The 24,456-nt window shown below is 41.3% G+C and overlaps 2 protein-coding genes across 5 annotated transcripts in view; both read right to left on the bottom strand.

Annotated features, from left to right (window-relative positions):
• Positions 1 to 415: 415 nt before the first annotated feature.
• On the bottom strand, positions 416 to 3,470 carry LOC112249694 (phospholipid phosphatase 5). The gene is made up of 8 exons (XM_024419474.2): positions 3,133 to 3,470; positions 2,539 to 2,672; positions 2,313 to 2,421; positions 1,984 to 2,074; positions 1,816 to 1,879; positions 1,387 to 1,511; positions 931 to 1,101; positions 416 to 786 (listed from the first exon to the last, which is right to left on the bottom strand). Exons 2-8 carry the CDS (start codon positions 2,607 to 2,609, stop codon positions 617 to 619), a joined length of 801 nt encoding a protein of 266 aa, XP_024275242.1. The 5' UTR covers positions 2,610 to 2,672; positions 3,133 to 3,470; the 3' UTR covers positions 416 to 616.
• An 8,730-nt stretch (positions 3,471 to 12,200) lies between these two features.
• The window catches only part of nsd3 (nuclear receptor binding SET domain protein 3), a 29,280-nt gene continuing 17,024 nt past the window's right edge, over positions 12,201 to 24,456 (bottom strand). For all 4 annotated transcript variants that reach the window (XM_024417747.2, XM_024417749.2, XM_024417748.2 and 1 more), the window contains 5 exons: positions 23,276 to 23,392; positions 21,622 to 21,763; positions 21,399 to 21,505; positions 13,023 to 13,227; positions 12,201 to 12,934 (listed from right to left, as the gene is read on the bottom strand). In XM_024417747.2, coding sequence (XP_024273515.1) covers positions 12,654 to 12,934; positions 13,023 to 13,227; positions 21,399 to 21,505; positions 21,622 to 21,763; positions 23,276 to 23,392 — 852 coding nt within the window. In that variant the 3' untranslated portion in view covers positions 12,201 to 12,653. The remainder of the gene's footprint in view (positions 12,935 to 13,022; positions 13,228 to 21,398; positions 21,506 to 21,621; positions 21,764 to 23,275; positions 23,393 to 24,456) is intronic.

Here is a 24,456-nt window from a genome sequence, read left to right as displayed (position 1 = left end):
CCCTACAAATTGCCAAAGTCTCCAGCCACCATAGGCAAAGACTGTTCTCTCTGCTACCTTACGGCAAGCGGTACAGGAGCGCCAAGGTAAAAAAAGGGTTCTTAACAGCTTTTACAGACAAACCATAAGATTCCTGAATAAAAAACGACATGTATTTAACCTTTATTTAACTAGGAAAGTAAGTTAAGAACAGATTCTTATTTACAACGACGGCCTACACCGGCCAATAGTGGGCCAATTGTGCGCTGCCCCCCCCCCCTCTCTACCTACATGTACATATTACCTCAATTAACTCGACTAACCTGTGCCCCAGCACATTGACTCTGTACCGGTTACTCCTGTATATAGCCTCGTAACTGTTATTTTATTGTTGCTCTTTAATTATTTTCTATTTTATTTTTTTCCATTTTTATTTATGTATTGTTTACTTCAGTTTATTTAGTAAATACTTTAACACATTTTTTTTTTAAACTGCATTGTTGGTTAAGGGCTTGTAAGTAAGCATTTCACTGTAAGGTCTACACCTGTTTTATTCGGCGCGTGTGTCAAATACAATTTGATTTGATTCCAATATATAGTTGGAGTAGCACTATAGGGGTAATGTGTAGTTGGCCAGCTATAGAGGTAATATGTAGTTGGAGTTGGCCAGCTTGCGTTCCTGCACAGCAGGAACAGTCTCTCTGTGGCGTAGTGGCCGGTGACAGTCAGGGTCCTGGAGGGAGGGGTAGTGCTGTCTGTAGCAGAGCCAAGAGAACACCAGACCCAGACCAGAACCCACCAACACATCTAAACACAGAGGGGACAACGCACACATATTCAGAAGTGACACAAAGATCTTAGCACGTCTCTCAATAACAGATTAGAATAATATTTTCTTATATGTTTATAGCGCTTTTCAAAGTGAACATGGTTAATGGCTAGCCCTCTCACCTTGCCAGTGGTGTTTGTAGTCACAGGTCCTGGAGAGAGCGATCATGAAGGCTAGGAGGAGGGGAGCGAGGAAGAGACACAGTCTCCAGGCCCTGCCCCGACCCCCCAGATTAAAGCACCGCAGCTTACCCCCCACATACAGCGCTGTGAAGCCCAGTCCAGTGAATGCAACTTGGACAAGACGAGAGGAGAGAGGGGATCAGAGATGGGGCAGGCACATGTATCAAAGTAGGATCAACAGTTTTATTCATAATGATATGAGAAGGCTTGACATGAGAATGCTTAGGCCAGTGCCTGAATAAACACAACATTGTTTATCAAAGTTACCACACACATATACTGCACACACACACAGGTCCAGCCTAACTAGCTTTTAATCTGGACAAGCCCACTGTAGTCTCACAGCCAATCAGATCTGCTCTCGCAAGAGGACTAGCCAATCAGATTGGGCCTTACAGGAGGAGTGTCCACTGGGAAAGCTCTTCCTGCCCTCCATGACCACTTCTGGGTCGCCGCTGCAGTGCATCTCCAGGTTCATCTGTCCGTCTGGGAAACAGCGGTAGAAGAAGTCTGGCCGTGGCCTGAAGCACACACAGAACACACACTACATCACATCCAGTCAGCATAATACTGAGCTGGCCTGAAGCACACACAGAACACACACTACATCACATCCAGTCAGCATAATACTGAGCTGGCCTGAAGCACACACAGAACACACACTACATCACATCCAGTCAGCATAATACTGAGCTGGCCTGAAGCACACACAGAACACACACTACATCACATTCAGCCAGCATAATACTGAGCTTGTAGCAATGTAACCCTAACTGTACATTTCCAGACTAGTATTCCAGACTAGTATTCCAGACTAGTACTCACCGGCCCACGACCAGCTTGATGGCGTTGGTGAAAACTCCGTTCAGTACCAGAGCCAGAGTCACCGCTGAGGTACAGGAGGCAAACAACTGGCTCAGTATTTCTCTCACACATCTCTGTGCAGCTGCTCTGAGGTCAAACACCATGTGTAGTTCTACAGTCAGTCCTTACCTAGCGAGGCCTCTCTCACGTCTCCTCTCTCAACTCTCTTCAGAAAGGTGAAAAGCAGGATCACCAGGAATGGAGTGAAACACGCCACGCTCTGATACGAGGGACATGGTCAGTACCATAGCAATAGAATTAGTAAGACAGAATGGTAGCACTTTACAATAAAGCACAAGAGTACCTGGTAATAACATGGCAACAAGTTATTGTTGCTCTCCAGTTTATCCTGTGCTGTAACCTAAAGTACTACCAGCAGAACAAATATTCACATTCAATGTTCCACGATTCCAGTGAATTCAGTCAGTGCTTCCCCCCTGACACACACCAGTACTCACAAACATGAGAGAGGTGGGGACATGGTCATTCTCCACTCTGTGAAATCTATACAGCCACATCTCCTCTGCCTGGATCTCACGAATAAAGGGTGGAAGCTGCTCTGTCACACTGAGGGAGATAACACACACACACACACAGTTTAGTTCATTTGTGTTGCGCACCAGACAAGTCCATAAGGAACACATTTGTCAATGCTATTGCAATGTTTCCATTTGAATTACTCACAGGAAGACAACCAGAAGTAGCAGTCGGATAGACACCTCCATCAGTAAGCCACGCAGCAAACCCCTCTTCATCTTGTTTATCAGGTTAATTTCCAGACAGATCACTTGGCAAATCCACTAGAATCCTCTCCAAAACTGGGAGGAAAGGGGGGGGAAGAACATGGGTTCAAAATGATACATTTAACACACGTATAAACACAATGTATAACAAATATTTAAGTCGGACTTTGTTGACAGATGGCAGTGTGAACCAAATAAAATAAATCGATTGGTTGAAGAACAGGTACAGGAGAGAAGGCATGCTAGTCTTTCTTGTTCCATATCGAACCAAACGTCACGATAAATTGATAGGATACACTTTCCTCGTGGTGCTCTTTAAAATGACCAACTAAATCGTATAATGCATATCCTAAACAAATTATTAATAATTTATTCATTTTAAACAGTGCCCTGCTCTTGTATAGATAGCTGGATACATCTTATATTATTGCTAGTAACGTTAGCCTAGCTACATCATCTGTCTCTTGCCACACATCTGTGAATAACATTTGGGGGCATTTCCGCATTTCCAGCGGTCTAAACCAGGAGGACCAACCTGAAACTCGGTGTTTAACTAAATCTTTCTCCGCATACTCGCACTGCTAGCTACCGTGACCTGGTCCTCTCCATCATCATCCTTCACCCATCCGCTAAACCGGTATAGCGAGAGATGCCCAGAGGAGAAAGCTTTGTCGGTCGTGTCGAAGTATAATGGCGCTTTCAAGACAACTGGGAACTCGGGAAAAAACGAGGTCAAATCATGACTTTAATGATCTTCAGAACGGAAAGTTGGAGATCTACAAAGATGCCCGAGTTTTCAACTTGGAATTCCGAGTTGGGTGACCATTCAAAACGATTTTTCCCAGTCGGAGCCCGTTTTTACGAGTTTCCAGTTGTCTTTAACGCAGCATAAAGTGCGATGCCACGTCACATAACGGGACGACCTCTAGTGGGCAAATGGTAAAATAACAAATGTGATTATTATGACCCAAGAGTGTCTTTGGGCTCATTGACAAAAAAATAAATAAAAATGCAATTACTATCGATTATTTTAATCTGGCAATTTAAAGTGCTATTCTATTTTCCATGAAGAGATTGACAAATGACTTCCACTGAGACACAGTACAGCTTTATTTAAGTCAAACTTCAGGCATGTCTGAACTCCTCAGCTCCAACTCAACCTCCTTTAGAATGAAAAAAATAAAAAGACAGTCATGTACAAAAGAGCGGCATCCTCACAGTCACACACACATTTAGAAGCAGAATTTTACAGGCAATAGCACGCCACAGTAACATTATCCTATGCAAGTTCAATGCAATTTATGTACAAGTCTTAACATTATGCAATAATGACTGCTGAACAGTAAAACAATATGGTAACTCGGTGTTCATCCACTTTTTAATTGAAGCAACATTGATAGATACGACCCCGGCGTAATCCCCAAAGCAGTTTCAATATATGACTGGAGAAATTAGTTCCTCTGAAAACACTTTTTCCTAATGTCTGGGAGAGCATGTCAATCACCTGTAATGACAGAAATAACAAATAGTATTGCACAAAATAAAAAATAACTGGAAGGTGTGGAACAGAAACATATGATTCAGAAAGGGCCCCTTCCAAAGTCTGTGTTGGAAGATAATACTTTGATAACTCAGTCTTCGTAACCCTACTGTTTGACATCCTCTTCAGCGAGGATCATGTAAAAACATGGTTCAAATCCATAATGTCTGTGGCAAACAGAATGACAACTATATGGTCATTGTACAGGCTGAATGTTGTGTTCAAGTCCAACTAGCATAAAGTGAGTACCGTTTCAAAACAGGTGCAAAAAAAAAAGAAGGCTATTGGGTTGGCCTGGATAATCTTTGTGCAATACCAATAGAGGATCAAATCAAAACACAATGACCTAAGAGAATCCACGTGTTTTTGTTTTTTTAACATAACAACAAATGAGCATTACAAACGGATACAAAATATGTCCCCAACTGGTAAAACAGATTCTGATTTGCCTTCCTTTCAGAATGGAAGGGGTGCATCCAGTCTTGGGTAAAAATGATATAGTTCTGCACAAATTGCTTTTGTGTTGGGGTAAGCATACAATGGTCCAGTTTACAATGGTCACTAATTGAAGGTTAGAGAAGGCTTAAAGACTAGGTACTCCTTACAAACCATGACAAGACAGCCAGAGGACCTGAGATGTGGCTCAGAATGAATAGACCTAATATCCATCATAGATATCTATCTATCATGTCAAATCAGTTATCAATAAAATACTCATGTTTGTGAACATATTGATCTGTAGTACCAAACAATACAAAAATAATGAAATTAAAGAACAAAATATAATTCAAGTTTTAAAAGGTTGTTAAAAATATGACAGTGCCTTGATGCACCTATATGATCGTGTGCTGCGTGGACCACAGCCTAGTACTGAAATGATCTAAATCTAACACCTATCGAAAGAAAATACTATCATTTGGCAGGTTTGAGAGCAACCGAGTCTATATTCCATTCAATTGTGTTTACCCTGCTATATGCATTAGGAGAAATCAACAGGCTTCAATCCCAAATTAATGTAAGACATTGGCACAATCTAATTCTATTTCGTTGAGACATGAACGTGGACACAGATTGACACAAGACGACAAGAGCTATGGAAACATTTGACAAACGTGTATTTTTCTGTGAGCTATGGTTTTTAAAAGGCATGGACACATAAACCAGTAATGTTCCAGAGAAGAGAAAGCACGGGCTCAGACAAGAGTAGCAGACTATTGTTCTAGGTTCAACATGATCATGTGAGTTTAGGCTGAATTAAGTGCTCGTTTACTTCACATCACAATGTTCAATTGCTTTCAACTGCGTTAACAGGAGTACAGTGAGTCACAATACAGAGAGCTTGGCCTATGAGGAGCAGCTGTTATCAAACAGCGGTACCATTACACGAATAGAAAATATATGAAACGTAAACGACAACTACATACAGAATCATCCATTTTAAAGCTCCCTATTGTTTTATAGTCTTGTTACTTAATACTTTGGGTGGATGCGGTTTTCCAATAGGTGTTTTTGATACATCAATCAACTAGTATAAAGGGTGTGATATAATTTCAAAAATCTGTCATAGGAGGACGAGATTAAAAACACTGTACATTTTCTTTACTTATCTGATACCGAAGTACTCTACAACCTAATGTTGATACAAAACCAATTTGTGGAGATGTACACAGTCATACAAAAAGGTGAAAATAAATACCCACCAGGTCAAAATACAGAATGTGCTAAATACCTTGAATTAAGATGAGGGCGTTAGTCGTTCTACTATGATAAAAAAATTAAACAGAAAATGTGATCGGCAGTAACTTGTGTGAGATAACGTTTTCAGACCCAAAGATATTTTATCATGTCGTTGGACCTATACCAGAAGTTACAAAACAGTTGAAAATTCCTACATTACTACAGAAAAGAGGTATCCATTTCAAGCATGTACAATGTCATGTCTGTTATGACCTACCAAAAGTATGTAGCAATAAACTGTGAAAGTGCTTTAAAAAGGTTTAGCAGAACAATTTAAAACATAACATTTGCGTGTACAGTACAGTACACACAGCATCACTTAAATTACTGCACACAGAGCCAATGAACAGCCACCTCTCTCTCAGGTCAGTATGTTGGAAATTAGTCCCTCAAGGCTGGCTGCATTACCGTGTACAAACAGACTTTGACCATATTTGTATAATATAACACTTCACTTATCTAATGAAGTGTAACACTAAATCCTAGGAGGAAATAATCACCAGAAAATATGCTGCTCAACCTCTCAATTTGAATGAAATGTAACTTCCTCTCCAAAAATGCATTCCTGTCTGTTTCCATAGACAGTGAAGGGGGACAGTCATAGAAGAGTGAAAATGCCTCCCCTCTCCTCCTCTTAAACACTTGTGGTTTACAATATGAACCAATTATGCCCACAATGGAGAGCGAGACTGGGGAACTGACAAATGGAACTTAAATGTAATGATGTCATACATTACACTATATGCCCTTGTAATTCACCTTATTAGAAGGACTATGTTCACAAGGAGATCTGCGCAATTCTAAACACCTAAACAAACAATACACCATTCACCGAGATGAAGTGAGATAATCTGTTTGTAAACATTAACAAATATATATAAACTGGCCACTGAGTATGTATATATACACACACACACAGAGTGGCCAATTTATTAGGTACACCCATCTAGCGTATTGGACCCCCAGTTTATTAGGTACACCCATCTAGCGTATCGGACCCAGTTTATTAGGTACACCCATCTAGCGTATCGGACCTCCCTTTGCCTCCAGAACAGCCTGAATTATTTGAGGCATGGAAACGTTGCTCAATTGGTATCAAAGGACTTAACATGTTCCAGGAAAACATTCCCCACACCATTACACCGCCAGCCTGTACCGTTGACACCAGGCTGGATGGAGCCATGGACTCATGCTGCTTATGCAAAATCTTGACTCAGCATGATGCAACAGTAACCGGGACACTTTGGACCAGGCAATGTTTTTCCACTCCTCAAATTGTCCAGTGTTGGTGATTGCGTGCCCACTGGAGCCACTTATTCTTGTTTTTAGTTGATAGGAGTGGAACCCGGTGTGGTCGTCTGCTACAATAGCCCACCCGGATTAACGACTTGTGTGTTCCGAGATGCCGTTCTGCACACCACTGTTGTACTGCATTCTTTCCCTGTTTGAGGCCCGCCTGTTAGCTTGCACGATTCTTGCCATTCTCCTGCGACTTCTCATCTACGAGCTGTTTTATCGTCCGTAGAACTACCGCTGACTGGATGCTTTTTGTTTGTCGGACCATTCTCGGTAAACCCTAGACACTCATGCGTGAAAAGCCCAGGCCGGCCGTTTCTGAGATACTAGCACCGGGCTTTCCTGGTACCGACAATCATACCACACTTTAATCAAACAGTAACTGAATGTCTCAATGCCCATCTGCCTGCTTTATATAGAAAACCATGGTTACGTGACTCACTGTCTGTAGGAGTGAACCATTTTTGTGAACGGGCTGGTGTACCTAATAAACTGACCACTTAGTGAATGTGTGTGTGTGTGTGTGTGTGTGTGTATATATATATATTTATTACATACACACACTGAACAAAAATACAAATGTAATCTTTGCCAAGATAATCCATCCACATGACAGGGGTGGCATATCAAGAAGCTGATTAAACAGCATGATCATTACACAGGTAAACCTTGTGCTGGGGACAATAAAAGGCCACTAAAATGTGCAGTTCTGTCACAACAATGCCACAGATGTCTCAAGTTGAGGGAGCGTGCAATCGGCATGCTGACTGCAGAAATGTCCAACAAAGCTGTTGCCAGATAATTTAATGTTCATTCCTCTACCATAAGCCACCTCCAACTTCGTTTTGGAGAATTTGGCAGTACGTCCAACCGGCCTCATAACCACAAACCATGTGTAACCACGCCAGCCCAGGACCTCCACATCTGGCTTCTTCACCTGCGGATTCATCTGGGACCAGCTGGTGAAACTGTGGGTTTGCACAACCAAAACATTTCTGCAAAAACTGTCAAAAAAACGTCTCAAGGGGGCTCATCTGCGTGCTCGTCATCCTCACCAGGGTCTTGACCTGACTGCAGTTTGGTGTCGTAACCGACTTCAGTGGGCAAATGCTCACATTCGATGGCCACTGGCACGCTGGAGAAGTGTGCTCGAAACGGATGAATCCCGGTTTGAACTGTACCAGGCAGATGGCAGACAGCGTGGTGTGGGAGAGTGGTTTGCTGATGTCAACGTTGTGAACAGAGCGCCCTATGGTGGCGGTGGGTTTATGGTATGAGCAGGCATAAACTACGGACAACAAACACAATTGCATTTTAAATCAATAGCAATGTGAATGCACAGAGATACGGTGCCAAAATCCTGGAGGCCCATTGGCGTGTCATTCATCCGCTGTCATCACCTCATGTTTCAGCGCGATAATGCATGGCCTCATGTCACAAGAATCTATACACAATTTCTGGAAGCTGAAAATGTCCCAGTTCTTCAAATAGTCTGCATACTCACCAGACATGTCACCCATTGAGCATGTTTGGGAGGCTCTGGATCGACGTGTACGACAGCATGTTCCAGTTCCGGCAATATCCAGCAACTTAGCACAGCCACTGAACAACATGATCACAGCCAATCAACAACCTGATCAACTATGCGAAGAAGATGTTGCGTTGCATGAGGCAAATGAGGTCACACCAGATACTGACTGGTTTTCTGATCCACGCCCCAATCTTGATTTTTTAAAGGTATCTATTGAACAACAGATGCATATCTGTATTCCCAGTGAAATCCATGGATTAGGGCCTAATGAATTTATTCCTTAAATGAACTGTAACTTAGAAAAATCTTTGAAACTGTTGCGTTCATATTTTTGTTCAGCATATATATATATATATATATATATATATATATATAATATATATACAATAAAAATAATATATATATATATATATACACACACACAAACTGCCTTCAGAAAGTATTCACACCCGTTGACTTTTTCCACATTTTGTTATGTTACATCCTGAATTTGAAATGGATAAAATTTAGATTTTTTTGTCACTGGCCTACACACAATACCACATAATGTCAAAGTGGAATCATGTTTTCAAACATTTTACTTATTAATTCGAATGAAAAGCTGAAATGCCATGAGTCAATACGTATTCAAAACCTTTCTTATGGCAAGCCTAGATAAGTTAAGGAGTAAACATTTGCTTAACAAGTCACGATAAGTTGCATGGACTCACTCTGTGTGCAATAATAGTGTTAACCTCATCTCTGTAACCCACACATTAGCTGTAAGGTCCAACAGTCGAGCTGTGAATTTCAAACACAGATTCAACCACAAAGACCAGGGTGGTTTTCCAATGCCTCGCAAAGAGGGGCACCTATTGGTAGATGGGTAAACATTTGAGCATGGTGAAGTTATTAACTACTCTTTGGATGATGTATCAATACACCCAGTCACTACAAAGATACAGGCATCCGGACCGCTCCGGGATGACTTTAAAACAGTTAGAGTTAAATGGCTGTAATAGGAGAGAACTGAGGATGGATCAACAACATTGTAGTTACTCCACAATACTAACATAATTGACAGAGTGAAAAGAAGTAAGCCTGTACAGAATAAAAATCATGTTTACAATAAGGCACTAAAGTAAAACTACAAAAATTGTGGCAAATCAATATATATTTTTGTCCTGAATAAAAAAGTTGTGTTTGGGGCAAATCCAACACAACACATTATGGAGTACTACTCAATATTTTCAAGCATAGTGGTGGCTGTATCATGTAATGGGTATGCTTGTCATCATTAAGGTCCGGTGAGTTTTTCAGAATAAAAAATTATCGGAATGGAGGTAAGCACAGGCACAATCCCAGAGTAAAACTGGTTCAGTCTGCTTTCCACCAGACACTGGGAGATTAATTCACCTTTGAGCAGGACAATAACTTAAAAAACAAGGCCAAATCTACACTGCAGTTCCTAACCAAGACAGTGAATGTTCCTGAGTGGCCGAGTCACAGTTTTTACTTAAAATCTGCTTGAAAATCTATTGAAGACATGAAAATGGTTGTTTAGCAATGATCAACCAAATTTGACAGAGCTTGAAGAATTCTGAAAATAATAAATGGGGAAAAAACTGAACAATCTAGGTGTGCAAAGCTCTCAAGAGACTTACACAGAAAGACTCACAGCTGTAATCGCAGCCAAAGGTGATTCTAACATGTATTGACTCAGGGGTGTGAATAATTATGTTAATTAAATATTTCATTTTCAATCAAGGTGCAGAAATTTCTAAAACATGTTTACCCTTTGTCATTATGGATTATTGTGTGTAAGGTGGAAAAAAAATCAATGTTGAATTCAGGCAGTAACAACAAAATGTGGAATAATTCAAGGGGTGTGAATACTTTCTGAAGGCACCAGTACCAGTCAAAGGTTTGGACACACCCACTCAATCAATGTTTTTTCTTTATTTGTACTATTTTCTACATTGTAGAATAATAGTGAAGACATCAAACTAACAACACATATGGATTCATGTAGTATCCAAAAAAGTGTTAAACAAATCTAAATATATTTTATATTTAAGATTCAACAAAGTAGCCACCCTTTGCCTCGATGACAGCTTTGCACATCCTTGGCATTCTCTCAACCAGCTTCATGAGGCAGTCACCTGGAATGCATTTCAATGAACAGGTATGCCTAGTTAAAAGTTCATTTGTGGGATTTTTTCCCTTCTTAATGTGTTTGAGACAATCAGATGTGTTGTGACAAGGTCGGGGTAGTATACAGAAGATAGCCCATCTCGTGAAAGACCAAGTCCATATTATGTCAAGAACAACTCAAATAAGCAAAGAGAAACGACAGTCCATCATTACTTTAAGACATGAAGGTCAGTCAATACGGAAAATGTCAAGAACTTTGAACGTTTCTTCAAGTGCAGTCGCAAAAACTCTCAAGCGATAAAACTGGCTCTCATGAGGACCGCCACAGGAAAGGAAGACCCAGAGTTACCAGCCTCAGAGATTGCAGCCCAAATAAATGCTTCACAGAGTTCAAGTAACAGGCTGTGTGAATCAAGAATTCATGGTAAAATTAATGCAAAGAAATCACTACTAAAGGACATCAATAAGAAGAACATGTTTGCTTGGGCCAAGAAACATGAGCAATGGACATTAGACCGGTGGAAATCTGTCCTTTGGTCTAATGTCTCCAAATTTGAGATTTTTGGTTCCAACCGGTGCGTCTTCGTGAGACGCAGAGTAGGTGGACGGATTATCTCCGCATGTGTGGTTACCACCGTGAAGCATGGTGGAGGTGGTGTGATGGTGCTTCTGCAGCGATATACGCAATCCCATCTGGTTTGCGCTTATTGGGACTATTTGTTTTTCAACAGGACAATCACCCAACACATCTCCAGGCTGTGTAATAAGGAGAGTGCTGCATCAGATGACCTGGCCTCCACAATCACCCAACCTCAACCCAATTGAGATGGTTTTGGATTAGTTGGGCCGCATAGTGAAAGAAAAGCAGCCAACAAGTGCTCAGCATATGTGGGAACTACTTCAAGACTGTTGGAAAAGCATTCCTCATGAAGCTGGTTGAGAGAATGCCAAGAGTGTGCAAAGTTGTCATCAAGGCAAAGGGTGGCTACTTTGAAGAATAAAATATAAAATACATTTTGATATGTTTCAACTTTATTACTTACTACATGAATAGGTGTTTCCAAACTTTGACTGGTACTATATATATATATATATATTCATAAGTGTATCAAAAACAGGTATAAGGAATGTCGGAATATAGTGTGATCCTGAAAATTGCACAAATCTATTTTCTTCTCGTTGTGAAAGGAGAGCCAGATAGGGATTGATGGATCATGTCTGGAGTGATGAGGGTGGTAGGAGTGTTGGGCCTGACTCTGCTGGCTCACCAACACACAGCAAAGCCTTCTGGGAATGTGAAGCAGCCCCTGGCAATGGGCCACTAGCAACCCCAGTACACAGGAAGTAAACAAAGAGAAAAGCAGCATGTTGGAAAAAGGTTTAAACCCCCTCTCCATCCCCCTCACGGAGTTCTTCAAAGTGCCGGTAACCAATGACATAACACTGAGAATCCATACTTGTAGAAATGACAGAATCACACTGAAGTGGTGAAACAAACACTGATTATTTGGGGTGATGTGTGGCACACCTCTCCATCTCCCCTTGCCCTCTCCTCCACTCCCAATATCCTTAGATAGAGGAGCTCTGCTCCGCTCTCTGACATAGAACCACTGACTACTCACACCAAGTCTGCGCCTGTCAGTCCTTCGGTCTGTCAGTCATTCTGTCCAGCCCATGGGAATATCAGGTGTAACTGTTGGCTGCAGTTCTGGTCTCTTTCACTTTATGGCACATCTCTAATCACACCCTATTCCCCATAGGTATAGTGCTCCATTTCTAGTGCACTATTTTAGGGAAAAGGGTATGATTTGAGACAGCTTTACTCTCGGTCCTGCTGGCTGGGCTCCTCCTCGGGGTCCTCTGGCTCTTCTTTGATACTGACCGTACCAGGGTGGTGTGTGTGAGCATGTGGGAGGTTGGCGTTGGAGCCCAGGGGGCTGAGGGGGTTGTGATTGGAGCAGCAGGGGCGACCCTCCAGGGTAGAGGGGGTGAGAACTCCCCCCTCATGTTGCCGGCAGAAGGAGCGAGGGCAGAAGTCACAGAGGGATGAGGCTGGGACACCACACACACTGCAATCATGCCATGGGCACTCCCAACGACCTACACACACACACAGAGAGAAGATTATTAACGTATAGACACACACACACCCCACACACACCCACCCCCACACACCCCCACAGCGTACCATATGGGGGTTTGGTGAGGTTGAGACACAGCAGGTGATAAGCTTTAGGACAGTCCTTCTTGTCACATATGACCAGCTCCCCTCCCTCTCCGCAGCAGAAACAGAAGTACTCATGTGTGCGTCTCCCTTCCGGTCGCAGCTTACGCTTCTTGGGCTTCAGCTTAGCGTTCCTCGCCTTCTCCTCCTTCTCCATCACCACTGCACTCTGACAGACAGAAAAACAATGTCATAAAACAATCGGCTCAGATGATAATTTTTTATTGTGTGACTATTATTATTAGTTTTGTTATAATGGAGGCGTGGGGTTAAAAAGGTACAATATAGAAATTAATATAATTCATATTTTGTTTGTATTCACCTGTGGGCTGCCATTTTGTTTAAGGTACATAAATACAAAGCAGTGATCATTATGATCATATTGCAGAGTTAAACTCATACATTTAGTATGTAAAGGAAAATAAACTAAAAGTGAGTCTCTCATCCCAATCCTGCTTATCACTCATGGAGTGGTGCTTTCCGGCGCCCAACATTCCTTCCAACCACTCCGCTAAAAACCTCTCCTCACTTAAAGCACGAAAACATTGCAGCTCCAAATGAGCTCCATTCATTAAAATCACCATTTAACCAACACTATCTATTTTTGTGACTACCTGGACCTACCATTTGGTTTTGAAGTAGCCTATGGAAACCAAACCATATGATTTGAATGAAAAGTATTTGAATAAACAGGAAAAGGTGAATGTAAGAAGCGCTCATCATTTCAAATAGGCTACATGTCGTAGTAAACAACATAAACACTAAATAGGGACATTAAGAGCTCAGCATTTAAACAAAATGTTGTATTAAATCATTAAAACTGCACATATAGCATGTAACTTACTTAGAACTAAATACAAATGAAAGGAAAAATGCCTTATTAGGCTCAGTCTACAGTGCCTTTGAATTCATTTTTTTAGAAACATGAGTTTGTCAAGAGTCTGTGGCTTCAGGGTCATGCGATGGTGACTGGAGAGCAGACCAGCAGTGGAGAATATCCTCTCCTCACTTGAAGAGCCACTGGGGATGCTAAACACACTTCGGGCCACTCATGCCAGGCTGGGCAGGGATGGATGCTTAATAGTTTTTGTATTTTTCTGTAGGTAGGCCTAAAGGATTTTTGGTAAAATAACCCTATCAAAATGGAAAGCTCCTTGAAAGAGGTAATATAAAAATTAAAAAAAATCAATGATGGCCTATTGTATAGTTAATAGAACGGAGATTAGCTGAACTTTTAAGAGATCAGATTTTATGTTTATAAATACTTTGCTATAATGACACACTTAGCTAGATACCCACCTCGTTCCTTTCTGTTAGCATGTGCACATAGTAAGTACACCATCATGCTTTTGGGATACCGGTCTTTTCAGATACCACAATGACTATTTAGTTGTGGACACTACATTACCGCACTCCCTTTCTTGCTCCTCCTCATCTTTGTAAGTCACCTTGATTTTTCACCTGTGTGTTTTATCAGATTATTTATGAAAATATTTAGCAAACTCCAGTATTTGAAGGTCCACGGAACACAGTGGCCTCCATCATTATTAAATTAAAGAAGTTTGGAACCACCAAGACACTTCCTAGAGCTGGCTGCCCAGCCAAACTGAGCAATCAGGAGAGAAGGACCTTGGTCAGGGAGGTGATCAAGAACCTGATGGTCACTCTAACAGAGTTCCAGAGTTCCTCTGTGGAGATGGGAGAACCTTCCATAAGGACAACCATCTATGCAGCACTCCACCAATCACAGGAGTCCTCTTACATTTCTGAACTTTACAGTCCTATGGATCAAGCAACCTTGAAAAAAGGTAGGTTCTCTCCCTCAGTTATGCACATAAATAACATGGTCAACAACTAATGCTTGCCAGAGCAAGATTACATCAAATCTAATTAAGGAAAATACGATAAACTTTTATATCTAGTTGACCGTCAAAATTGCACTGAAATGAAGGGGAATGGTAGCCTCCTCGTCTTTCTGCAGCTTGCCTGCCAATGCATGCTTGTCCCAACCAAGCACCTAAGCTAACTGGCTAAAGTTAGCTAGCTAGCTACTTCCAGACACAAATGAGAGAACACCTCACTGATGATTTTAGTTGCCGTAGCAGAGCTGGTTAGGCTGTTTACATGTTATCTAGAGCATTCTTGGCCATAACTTTTTTTTGCCCGCGTTTATTGAAACCATATTCAGCAGATGTTGCATGTTAGTAAATTAAATCAGGTCTTCTGAAATCGGAGTAGATAGCCTGAGTGAATTTGCGAATGCAAGAGATATGCTAACTGGATAACAGTCGTTCAAGTTCTTGCTAACTAACCAAATGACATCTCTAGCTATAGACACAGAAAAACTATTTGAGTGGAAAAAGTCAGTCACTCACCTACTCCTCCAATGGCAAGATATGACATCCTCCTAGCAGCTTCCTAGTTATTTAGCTAACGTTAGGCTCCGTGTTTTTAGCTTGCTACATAAATAGATAAGCTAGCCTATTAGCCACGTTATGACTGACTTGTGATCATTACCCTTGCTAGTTTTATTGTATTGACATTTCTAGCCTTAGTTACTTAGTTTATGTCCAGAATGTTGAGTCATTGAAACTGCATCCATCTATTCTGTCAACATGGAATGTTGAGTCAAATATAATCTATTTTTAAAAGCTCTTATAAAGTTGGCATTGTAGCATTTACTGGTAATTTGATATTTTTTACTGATATTATGATTGCAGATATGAAACAAGCAGACAAAGTAGTTAAAATGTTGTCAGTTCCACTTTCAACTTTAGGTCACAGGTTACTTTGTGTGCTAACGGTGAAATATTTTTTGCAACAGAAAGTAATATTTCTACATTTTGATTGGGAAATGGTTAATGGTTGTTTTTTTCTATTCTTATGATTGGGACATACTGGCTTATTATGTCCGAGTTTATGGACTGCTTATCCTTTAACATTATGCTGTGTGTGACTGCTGTCTTTTCATTGGCCCTATGCAGTGGTGTGGTGTGGCCTGGAGAAGTGGGTGTACAAAAAATGTTGCTCAAAAGTTTCCAAATGGCCTGCCCAGCAAAGGAAAGGCACCCTGTGAAAAATCCTGTAAAAAAAAAAAAAGAGTTTTCCTATTGATTTTCACTCTCAAAAATCACAATTTCTTCACATCAATCTGATTGGGTGGGCCTGTCAGGACCTGGTTTCCCAGTGGGTTGCCCTCAGTCCACCCAGGCCCATCCATGTCTATGCCCCTAAAGCAAACTGAGCATGATGACAATTGCGCATCACAAATAGCCTATTAACCAACACTTTGGACTAAACTTGTTCAATACCTGGTTTGCATTCCCATTGTTGCCTTAGTTAGCATTTACTGGTAGATATAAGTTGAAACGTCTTTCCTATCCTACCGGCTACCGATGTCATTGTTCTGTGAGCTGCTCCATGCCAAAACCAGCTGAGAGCTGCACACTCTTGCTGCCTGCAGATTATATTCTGCTGAAACTAGGATGTGTGCAGCCTTTGTGATTGTGTAGGCTACTCTGTGCATGATTTCCCTATTGTACTACATAATTGATAAGTCGTATACCTCCACTGCACTACTTTGATACGCATCAGTAGGGATCAAGAAGTGAGTATACGCAATGCCCACTGAAAAAAGTGCTTATACGGTTTATTCCTGCATATAGCCTCCACAATACCACTGGCCATTTGTGTTTTACAAAAAGTGCACTCTCCTACATGTGTGCGCTGGTATTACCTAGGGCTGTTACAGTGACCATGTTACCACCACACAGGCGGTCACGAGTCATGATGGCAGTCAAATTCCTTTAGTCCATGACCTTTAGTCATGATAAGTAGGCTTCTGTTAGCTCTGATGCTGCTGCTGCTGCTGATCATTAGTAGCCTACCAAACGTGCTAACTATGCAATTGTGTGAGAAAACAGATTAATAGGCTCTATTAAAAAGAGGAGGACTCGATCAGCTTTCTATAGGCTAGACCTATTATATTTATTTCTCAACTTTCCTAATATTAAGCACATTGCTTCGCTTTACAACAGGAGTATAGCCTACCTGGCTGGCATGAAAATAAACCATGGGAAAAGTGTCCTCCATTCGCTATTTAAGTGCATAGATGACATGTATTTTGTATCGAGACAAGGGGTATGATAATGGTCCATTTTAAATCAAAACTAATTTCACACACATATTATTTAGTATATGTAAAGACATGATTAAATCAAGAATAGTCTGATGGGTGACAATATTAGCCTAGCACCTGTGAATGATATATTTTTTTCCCCAAATCATATTAAAAAAAAATTATAATTACCTTTATTTAACTTGGCAAGTCAGTTAAGAACATATTCTTATTGTCAATGACGGACTATGAACAGTGAGTAAACTGCCTTGTTCAGGCACAGAACGACAGATTTTTACCTTGTCAGCTCAGAATTTGATCTTGCAACCTTTCGGTTACTAGTCCAATGCTATAACCACTAGGCTACCTGCCGCCCAGGATCACAACTAAAGTGGCCAAATAACTTCTTAAAATTAAGCACATTAATCCGCTTTACAAGAGGTGTAGAGCCTAACTGACATAAATAAGCAGAGTGTGAATTTCAAGTTTGGGGAAGATAATTTTCATCAAAAAAATGCACCTTTATAATAAAAGCATTACATGCATACTCGCATTTGCGGTCACTTTTAATAATGGTGTTTTCCCATTAGCAATTATAGTCTACTGCCGTGTGCGCATTGCTGTGCTTATAACTGTGCAGAAATAGCCTAGTTTATCAACATTTTAAGCTAAACATTCTTATCTGTTGCATCAGCCACATTGAGTAAGAACGTTTTTTTTTTTATTCTAGTGGTTGAATTAATTTGGGATCTCACATTCCACAACTGTCCCAGACTATGTTTGGTATATTTATTTCTCGCACAGAATAGGTCAACGTTTGTACTATGAGTAGATTGACATAGGCTAGTGCTTTTGCTGTTCGTTAGGCCTACTCATCTTTTTGGCTGACAAAAAGTAAATGTGGACAGTTCTTCCAATATCTTCAAAATGCACCTCAGAATTGGATAAGGACGCGCGCAGTTGCGTCCACGATGTGTCTGTCTTCACTTGTAGCCTGTGAGAAAGACCCGATCACGTGATGAAGAGCCATGTGAGTGAGAGCTGCTTTAGAGCATGCAGCATTCTGGGCCAAGGGCACAACGGCCACTGGTCGCAAAAATCATGGATTTTTTAGGGTGCATTACTGTGAAATTCAAGGTATTATCAAGTGCTTGTCAAATTGTGAATGAGAGACTGATGACATGTGTACAGCCTGCACAAAAAAACAAAGCAGAGCTCATGCCTTTCAAGCAACTTTTTTCAAATCATCATTAGAACCACATCATGCAGTCTTACAATGTATTGAAAATCAAAGTCCTTGTAGAATCACAAACCTGTCACACACTGAATGCCTATAGGTTCGCCACTGCGCAAACATGTCTATAATAGATTTGAAGACTGTTAAGCTACTGAAATAATGATTCAATAATATTTGGCTTGGCTTAGAGTTTTTATGCGCCGACTGAATGGAAGCTGATAATTATTTGTTTTTTTACTCAGCTGGTCTCGGAAGAAATGACAAGTCCTCACTGTCCGAGACCGAGTACAAATGTTATCGTTAGCTAGCTAAATATTTGGCTATGGGGGCTGGCACTGGCAGTATGGGATTATGGAGAGTGAATTGAATAGTTTCTTCATCATCTTGCTAGGTAGTCATCTAGCTGTGGCCATCTGGCTAGTATGAAGAAGGGATTTCTACAAAATAGCAACATTAGCGCAGATGGCTTGGAATCAGACTATAAGCAACACACACAGATATGCAAGGCCAAACAACGCTACTGCCACCTTCTGGTTTGATTAATTAAACAAGGTTGAGTGGCTGATGACTTCCAAGGTCTTTGCTGTGTGAACACAAAAGAGATTGACTGACATTTCTGACACTGTTCAGAAATGCTAAGAACTGTCGGCAGGCAAACGTTTGACAATCCTACCCGTGTGTCTGAGCTATAAGATATGTAAATAGTCAACGGAGGATAAACGTTTTTTAACAAACCCACTTTGGTCTGTGTGGACCAATTTGGGTAAGTAAGTCTCGAGATGGGACGACAACATTTTGGAAAATAGTTTAATATCGGTTTATTACATATGCTAAATTAGTGTTGTATTCACATCTCTCCCAAATGAACCTTTGTGAACGGCTGTATTAATCATTGAGCATTAGTGGACCTAATTGATTCCAACATTTTAATTACACATCAGGGGGAATACCCTCCCTTCCAGGTGATTTGCCTTTATTCATGCTATCCAATTCTCATTTGAGTTCATTGAGAAAGATTTGGCCTCCCAGGGAGGTGGCTTCCTATGTTAAGGATGAACAAATCAGAGGTATACAGTTCATTATAGAAGTGAGATAATCTTTGATTAATTTTGGTTTTGATAGCAATTCCCCGGTTTCAGATTGAATTGTTGCTGTATCAGCTAATTGATCATTACTGTGTAGCTTGTTGGCCAGTAAATGACTAGGAAGTAATGGTTGAGTCTAACTCCATGGATGGCAAATTCTGCTCTCTGTCTTACCAATACATAGATGGAAATGCAGCTGTATTATTTTGAATAAATCCTTTGGTTGCATCACATGGAATCCGGGGTTCATCGACTGAATTTTTATTGATCATTAAGAATACATTTAGTTCAATTTCAAATTGATCACAGAATGTAGGATTTTCTAGTAATGAAACTTTGAAACGTCATCTTGTTACTCTCTTAGGAGATTCAGAAATGTTTAATTGGCAGTAGTAGGTGTGGTGATCGGTCAAACTCATGTCGAATTTCTATTTTCATAATTGTTGAGAATAGATGTGTTGATAATATAAAATCGATTGGGGAGAATATATGCCTGTTTGAGTAGAAAATGTACTTGTTTTCTTTTGGATTATGTCCTTCCAACATGAGGTTGTAATCAGAGTATACCGTATGTTGGAGAGCCTTGGTTGCGTGTGGATTGGCGTTCATGTCAGTCCCAATAACCAGATGGAATTCAGTTAATTCTAACACTATACTGTTCAGAGAATCAAAAAACATAGGATCATATGAATTTGTAGCATACACATTAATAAAGGCAATTTTCTTTCCATTATGGATACATTTAAGGAAAGTGATTCTGCCTTTTTGGTCTTCGCCTTTACCCAATTGGCCAATCTGCAGCTACATCCCACTACTGGCTTGCTTCTGAAGCTAAGCAGGGTTGGTCCTGGTCGGTCCCTGGATGGGAGACCAGATGCTGCTGGAAGCGGTGTTGGACGGCACTCTTTCCGCTGGTCTAAAATAAAATATCCCAATGCCCCAGGGCAGTGATTGGGGACATTTCCCTGTGTAGGGTGCTGTCTTTCGGGTGAGACATTAAACAGGTGTCCAGACTCTCCGTGGTCACTAAAAATCCCATGGCACTTATCATAAGAGTAGGGGTGTTAACCCCAGTGTCCTGGCTAAATTCCCAATATGGCACTCATACCATCATGGCCACCTAATCAGCTTACAATTGGCTCATTCATCCCCTCTCCTCTCCCCTGTAACTATTCCCTAGGTCGTTGATGAGAATGCGTTTTAAGTCAACTTACCTGGTTAAATAAATCAAATAAAAATATGACAGTTGAATTTCTTATCTATCATTATGATTACATATTTTGTTTGGGGCTGATGAAAAGGCACAATTTGTACAAATAGTTTTGCATCCTTAGCTGTGTTTCTCGGAGCATTACTGATATCAAGACAGCTGGAACGTTTGATAGGACCATTTAGGCCTTTCAAATTCCGAGAGAGAATAGCTAGTGTTGCCATTGTTTTTCAGACAGGAATGTTAAATTAATTGTATAATTGTTAGCTTTACAGTTGATAAGCCCATGGGTGTGTAACACAAAAAGCAGGACCCACAGGAAAACTCACCCATCGGACGTTCCCACCCAGAACCCCCCAAATTGATATTTTTTTACAGATATCTAAGCCTAAACAGTCAAATAGAATACTGTAGGTGTAGGAACAACAGCCCTTAATCCATTGTCATAGTTTATTATTAGCAATATGGTTTATATGACCTTCTGAGAACAGACATTCTGACAATTTACCTTGTTAAAATAGAGAGAGAAGAGTTACAAGCCTTGTTAGGCAGCTTCTATAGTTCAATACAACATTGAAGACAAACCATGGACAGAAGGGTTCTGCTAAGGTGGGACACCAGAAACATGTTACTTGATTCCTACATGATGCAGTCATAATAAGGAGAGAGAGAATGTGGGTGTGTCCCGTACCGTAGGCCGCACCCCCAGGAAGCCAGAGCAGTTCTCAGCTCCACAGTGACACGACGACCTTCTATTCCCCACCAAGTCCAGGTTATAGTTAAACGTCAACTCAGTGCCTGCAGAACACACACAATTTTAGTTAAATGTCAGCTCTGTGTCTGCAGGAGAGATGAGATTGATCAGAGAGATCAATCCCCAAAATTACAGAACATGTGCGTGTCGATCTCCTCACCAGCCTCTATGTCACACAAGGTGAAGAGCCCTATCCGTACATCTCCATTGACGGTCCATTTCTGCGTCTCACAGTTGGGGCTGCAACTGTGGTTAATGAAGCGAGAGGAGTTCCCTTTGGGCCCCGCGTCTATCACCCGGTCCTGAGGAAAACACACACACATAATATATGAACACTACTGAAAAGAGAGTGATTCATACACATACTATGGTGCACTCGGAAAGTATTCAGACCCCTTGACTTTCTCCACATTGTTACTTTACAGCCTAATACTAAAATTGATGAAATAGTTTTCCCCCCTCATCAATCTACACACGATACCCCATAATGACAAAGCAAAAACAGGTTATACATTTTTGCAAATGTATTCAAAATAAAAATAAAAATATATAATTTACATAAGTATTCAGACCCTCTACTCAGGACTTTGTTGAAGCACCTTTGGCAGCGATTACAGTCTTGAGTCTTCTTGGGTATGATGCTACAAGCTTGGCATACTTGTATTTGGGGAGTTTCTCCCATTCTTCTCTGCAGATCCTCTCTTAGGGATGTTGTACTGTTGGAAGGCGAACCTTTGCCGCAGTCTGAGGTCCTGAGTTCACTGGAGGAGGTTTTCATCAAGGATCTCTCTGTACTTTGCTCCACTCATCTTTCCCTCGATCCTGACTAGTCTCCCAGTCCCTGTTGCTGAAAAACATTCCCACAGCACGATGCTGTCATCACCATGCTTCACCGTAGGGATGGTATTGGCCAGGTGATGAGCTGTGCCTGGTTTTCTCCAGACGTGACGCTTGGCATTCAGGCCAAAGAGTTCAATCTTGGTTTCATTAGACCAGTGAATCTTGTTTCTCATGGTCAGAGATTCCTTTAGGTGCCTTTTTGGTGGAGTGCTGCAGAGAAGAAGATTGACTTTCTGGAAGGTTCTCCCATTTCCACAGAGAAACTCTGGAGCTCTGTCAGAGTGACCATCGGGTTCTTGGTCACCTCACCAACCAAGGTCCTTCTCCCCCGATTGCGCAGTTTAGCCAGGCTGCTAGCTCTAGAAAGAATCTTGGTGGTTCCAAACATCTTCTATTTAAGAATGATGGTGGCCACTGTGTTCTTGGGGACCTTCAATGCAGAAATGTTTTGGTACCATACCCCAGATCTGTGCCTCAACACAATCCTGTTCTTGGAGCAATTCCTTTGACCTCATGGCTTGGTTTTTGCTCTGACATGCACTGTCAACTGTGGGATCTTATAGACATGTTTGTGCCTTTCCAAATAATGTCCAATCAATTTAATTTACCACAGGTGAACTCCAATCAAGTTGTAGAAACATCTCAAAGATGATCAATGGAACAGGATGCACCTGAGCTCAATTTAGAGTCATAGCAAAGGGTTTGAATACTGATGTAAATAAGTTATTTCTGTTTTTATTTTTGAATACATTTGCAAACATTTCTAAAAAACAGTTTTCACTTTGTCACTATGGGGTAGTGTGTAGATTGATGAGGAATTGTTTTCATTTAATCCATTTTAGAATAAGGCTGCAATTTAACAAAGGGGGCTGAATACATTCAGAATGCACTGTATGTATTACTGGTCATGAGGTGGAGAGGTCAAGTAAAGGAGGCCATTCCAGACTGTTGGGACACAGCCTGTACGTCGTTACCTTGGTGAGGGTGAGCATGTAGAAGTCAGTCACACGGTTCTCATGAGCGTGTTTGATTCGCTGCTGGCACTCTTCTGAATCTATCACCTCTCCCACGTACTCTGTCACAAAATCTCCCTGCGGAAGAGACACAGACATAAGATATATTACTTACAACAAAGCATACCTGTGGTATATATAAAAAAACACATTATGCAGATGTTATCGCCGGTGCAGCGAAATGCTTATGTTTCTAGCACCAACAAAGCAGTTATACCTAACAATACACACAAATCCCCAAAATAAAAAGAAAGGAATGAAGAAATATCAGAATGAGAAATGTCAGAGACCGGAATATAAATATATATGATGGTGTGTATAGACATGGACAGTATATGAATAGAAAATGTGTGTACAGTTGTAGTTATACAGGATGAGAGACTGGATGAGAGACTATGTGTACAGTGTACACATATGAAGTGTGTAAAACAGTATGTGAACATTATTAAAGTGACCAGTGTTGAATGACTATGTACATAGGGCAGCATGCTCTGAGGTGCAGGGTAGAGTACCGGGTGGTAGCTGGCTACTAACAGTGACTAAGTTCAGGGCAGGGTACTGGGCAGAGGCCGGTCAGCGGTGTCTATTTAACAGTCTGATGGCCTGGAGATAGCTGTTTTTCAGTCTTTTTGTCCCAGAAAAGATGCACATGTACCACCTCTGCCTTCTAGATGGTGGCAGGGTGAACAGGCCATGGCTCGGGTGGCTGATGTCCTTGATGATCTTTTTGGCCTTCCTGTGACACCGGGTGCTATCGATGTCCTGGAGGGCAGGGAGTGTGCCCCTGGTGATGTGTTGGACTGACCACAGCACCCTCTGGAGAGCCCTCCGGTTGCAGATGGTGCAATTGCCATACCAGGGGGTGATGCAGCATTGAGGACGTCCTGTCAGGCTGTATCACCGCCTGGTATGGCATTTGCACCATCTGCAACCGGAGGGCTCTCCAGAGGGCGCTGTGGTCAGTCCAACACATCACCAGGGGCACACTCCCTGCCCTCCAGGACATCGATAGCACCCGGTGTCACAGGAAGGCCAAGAAGATCATCAAGAACTTCCTCAATGCTGCATCTGTAGAAGTGTGTGAGGGTTTTACGGGCCAAGCCAAATTTCTTCATCCACCTGAGTTTCAAGAGGCGCCGCTG

The sequence above is a fragment of the Oncorhynchus tshawytscha genome, linkage group LG04 (genome assembly GCF_018296145.1).
Source record: "Oncorhynchus tshawytscha isolate Ot180627B linkage group LG04, Otsh_v2.0, whole genome shotgun sequence".
NCBI lineage: Eukaryota > Metazoa > Chordata > Actinopteri > Salmoniformes > Salmonidae > Oncorhynchus > Oncorhynchus tshawytscha.
The sequence above is the reverse complement of the archived record's forward strand: the minus strand, read 5'-3'. Positions and strand labels throughout refer to the sequence as shown.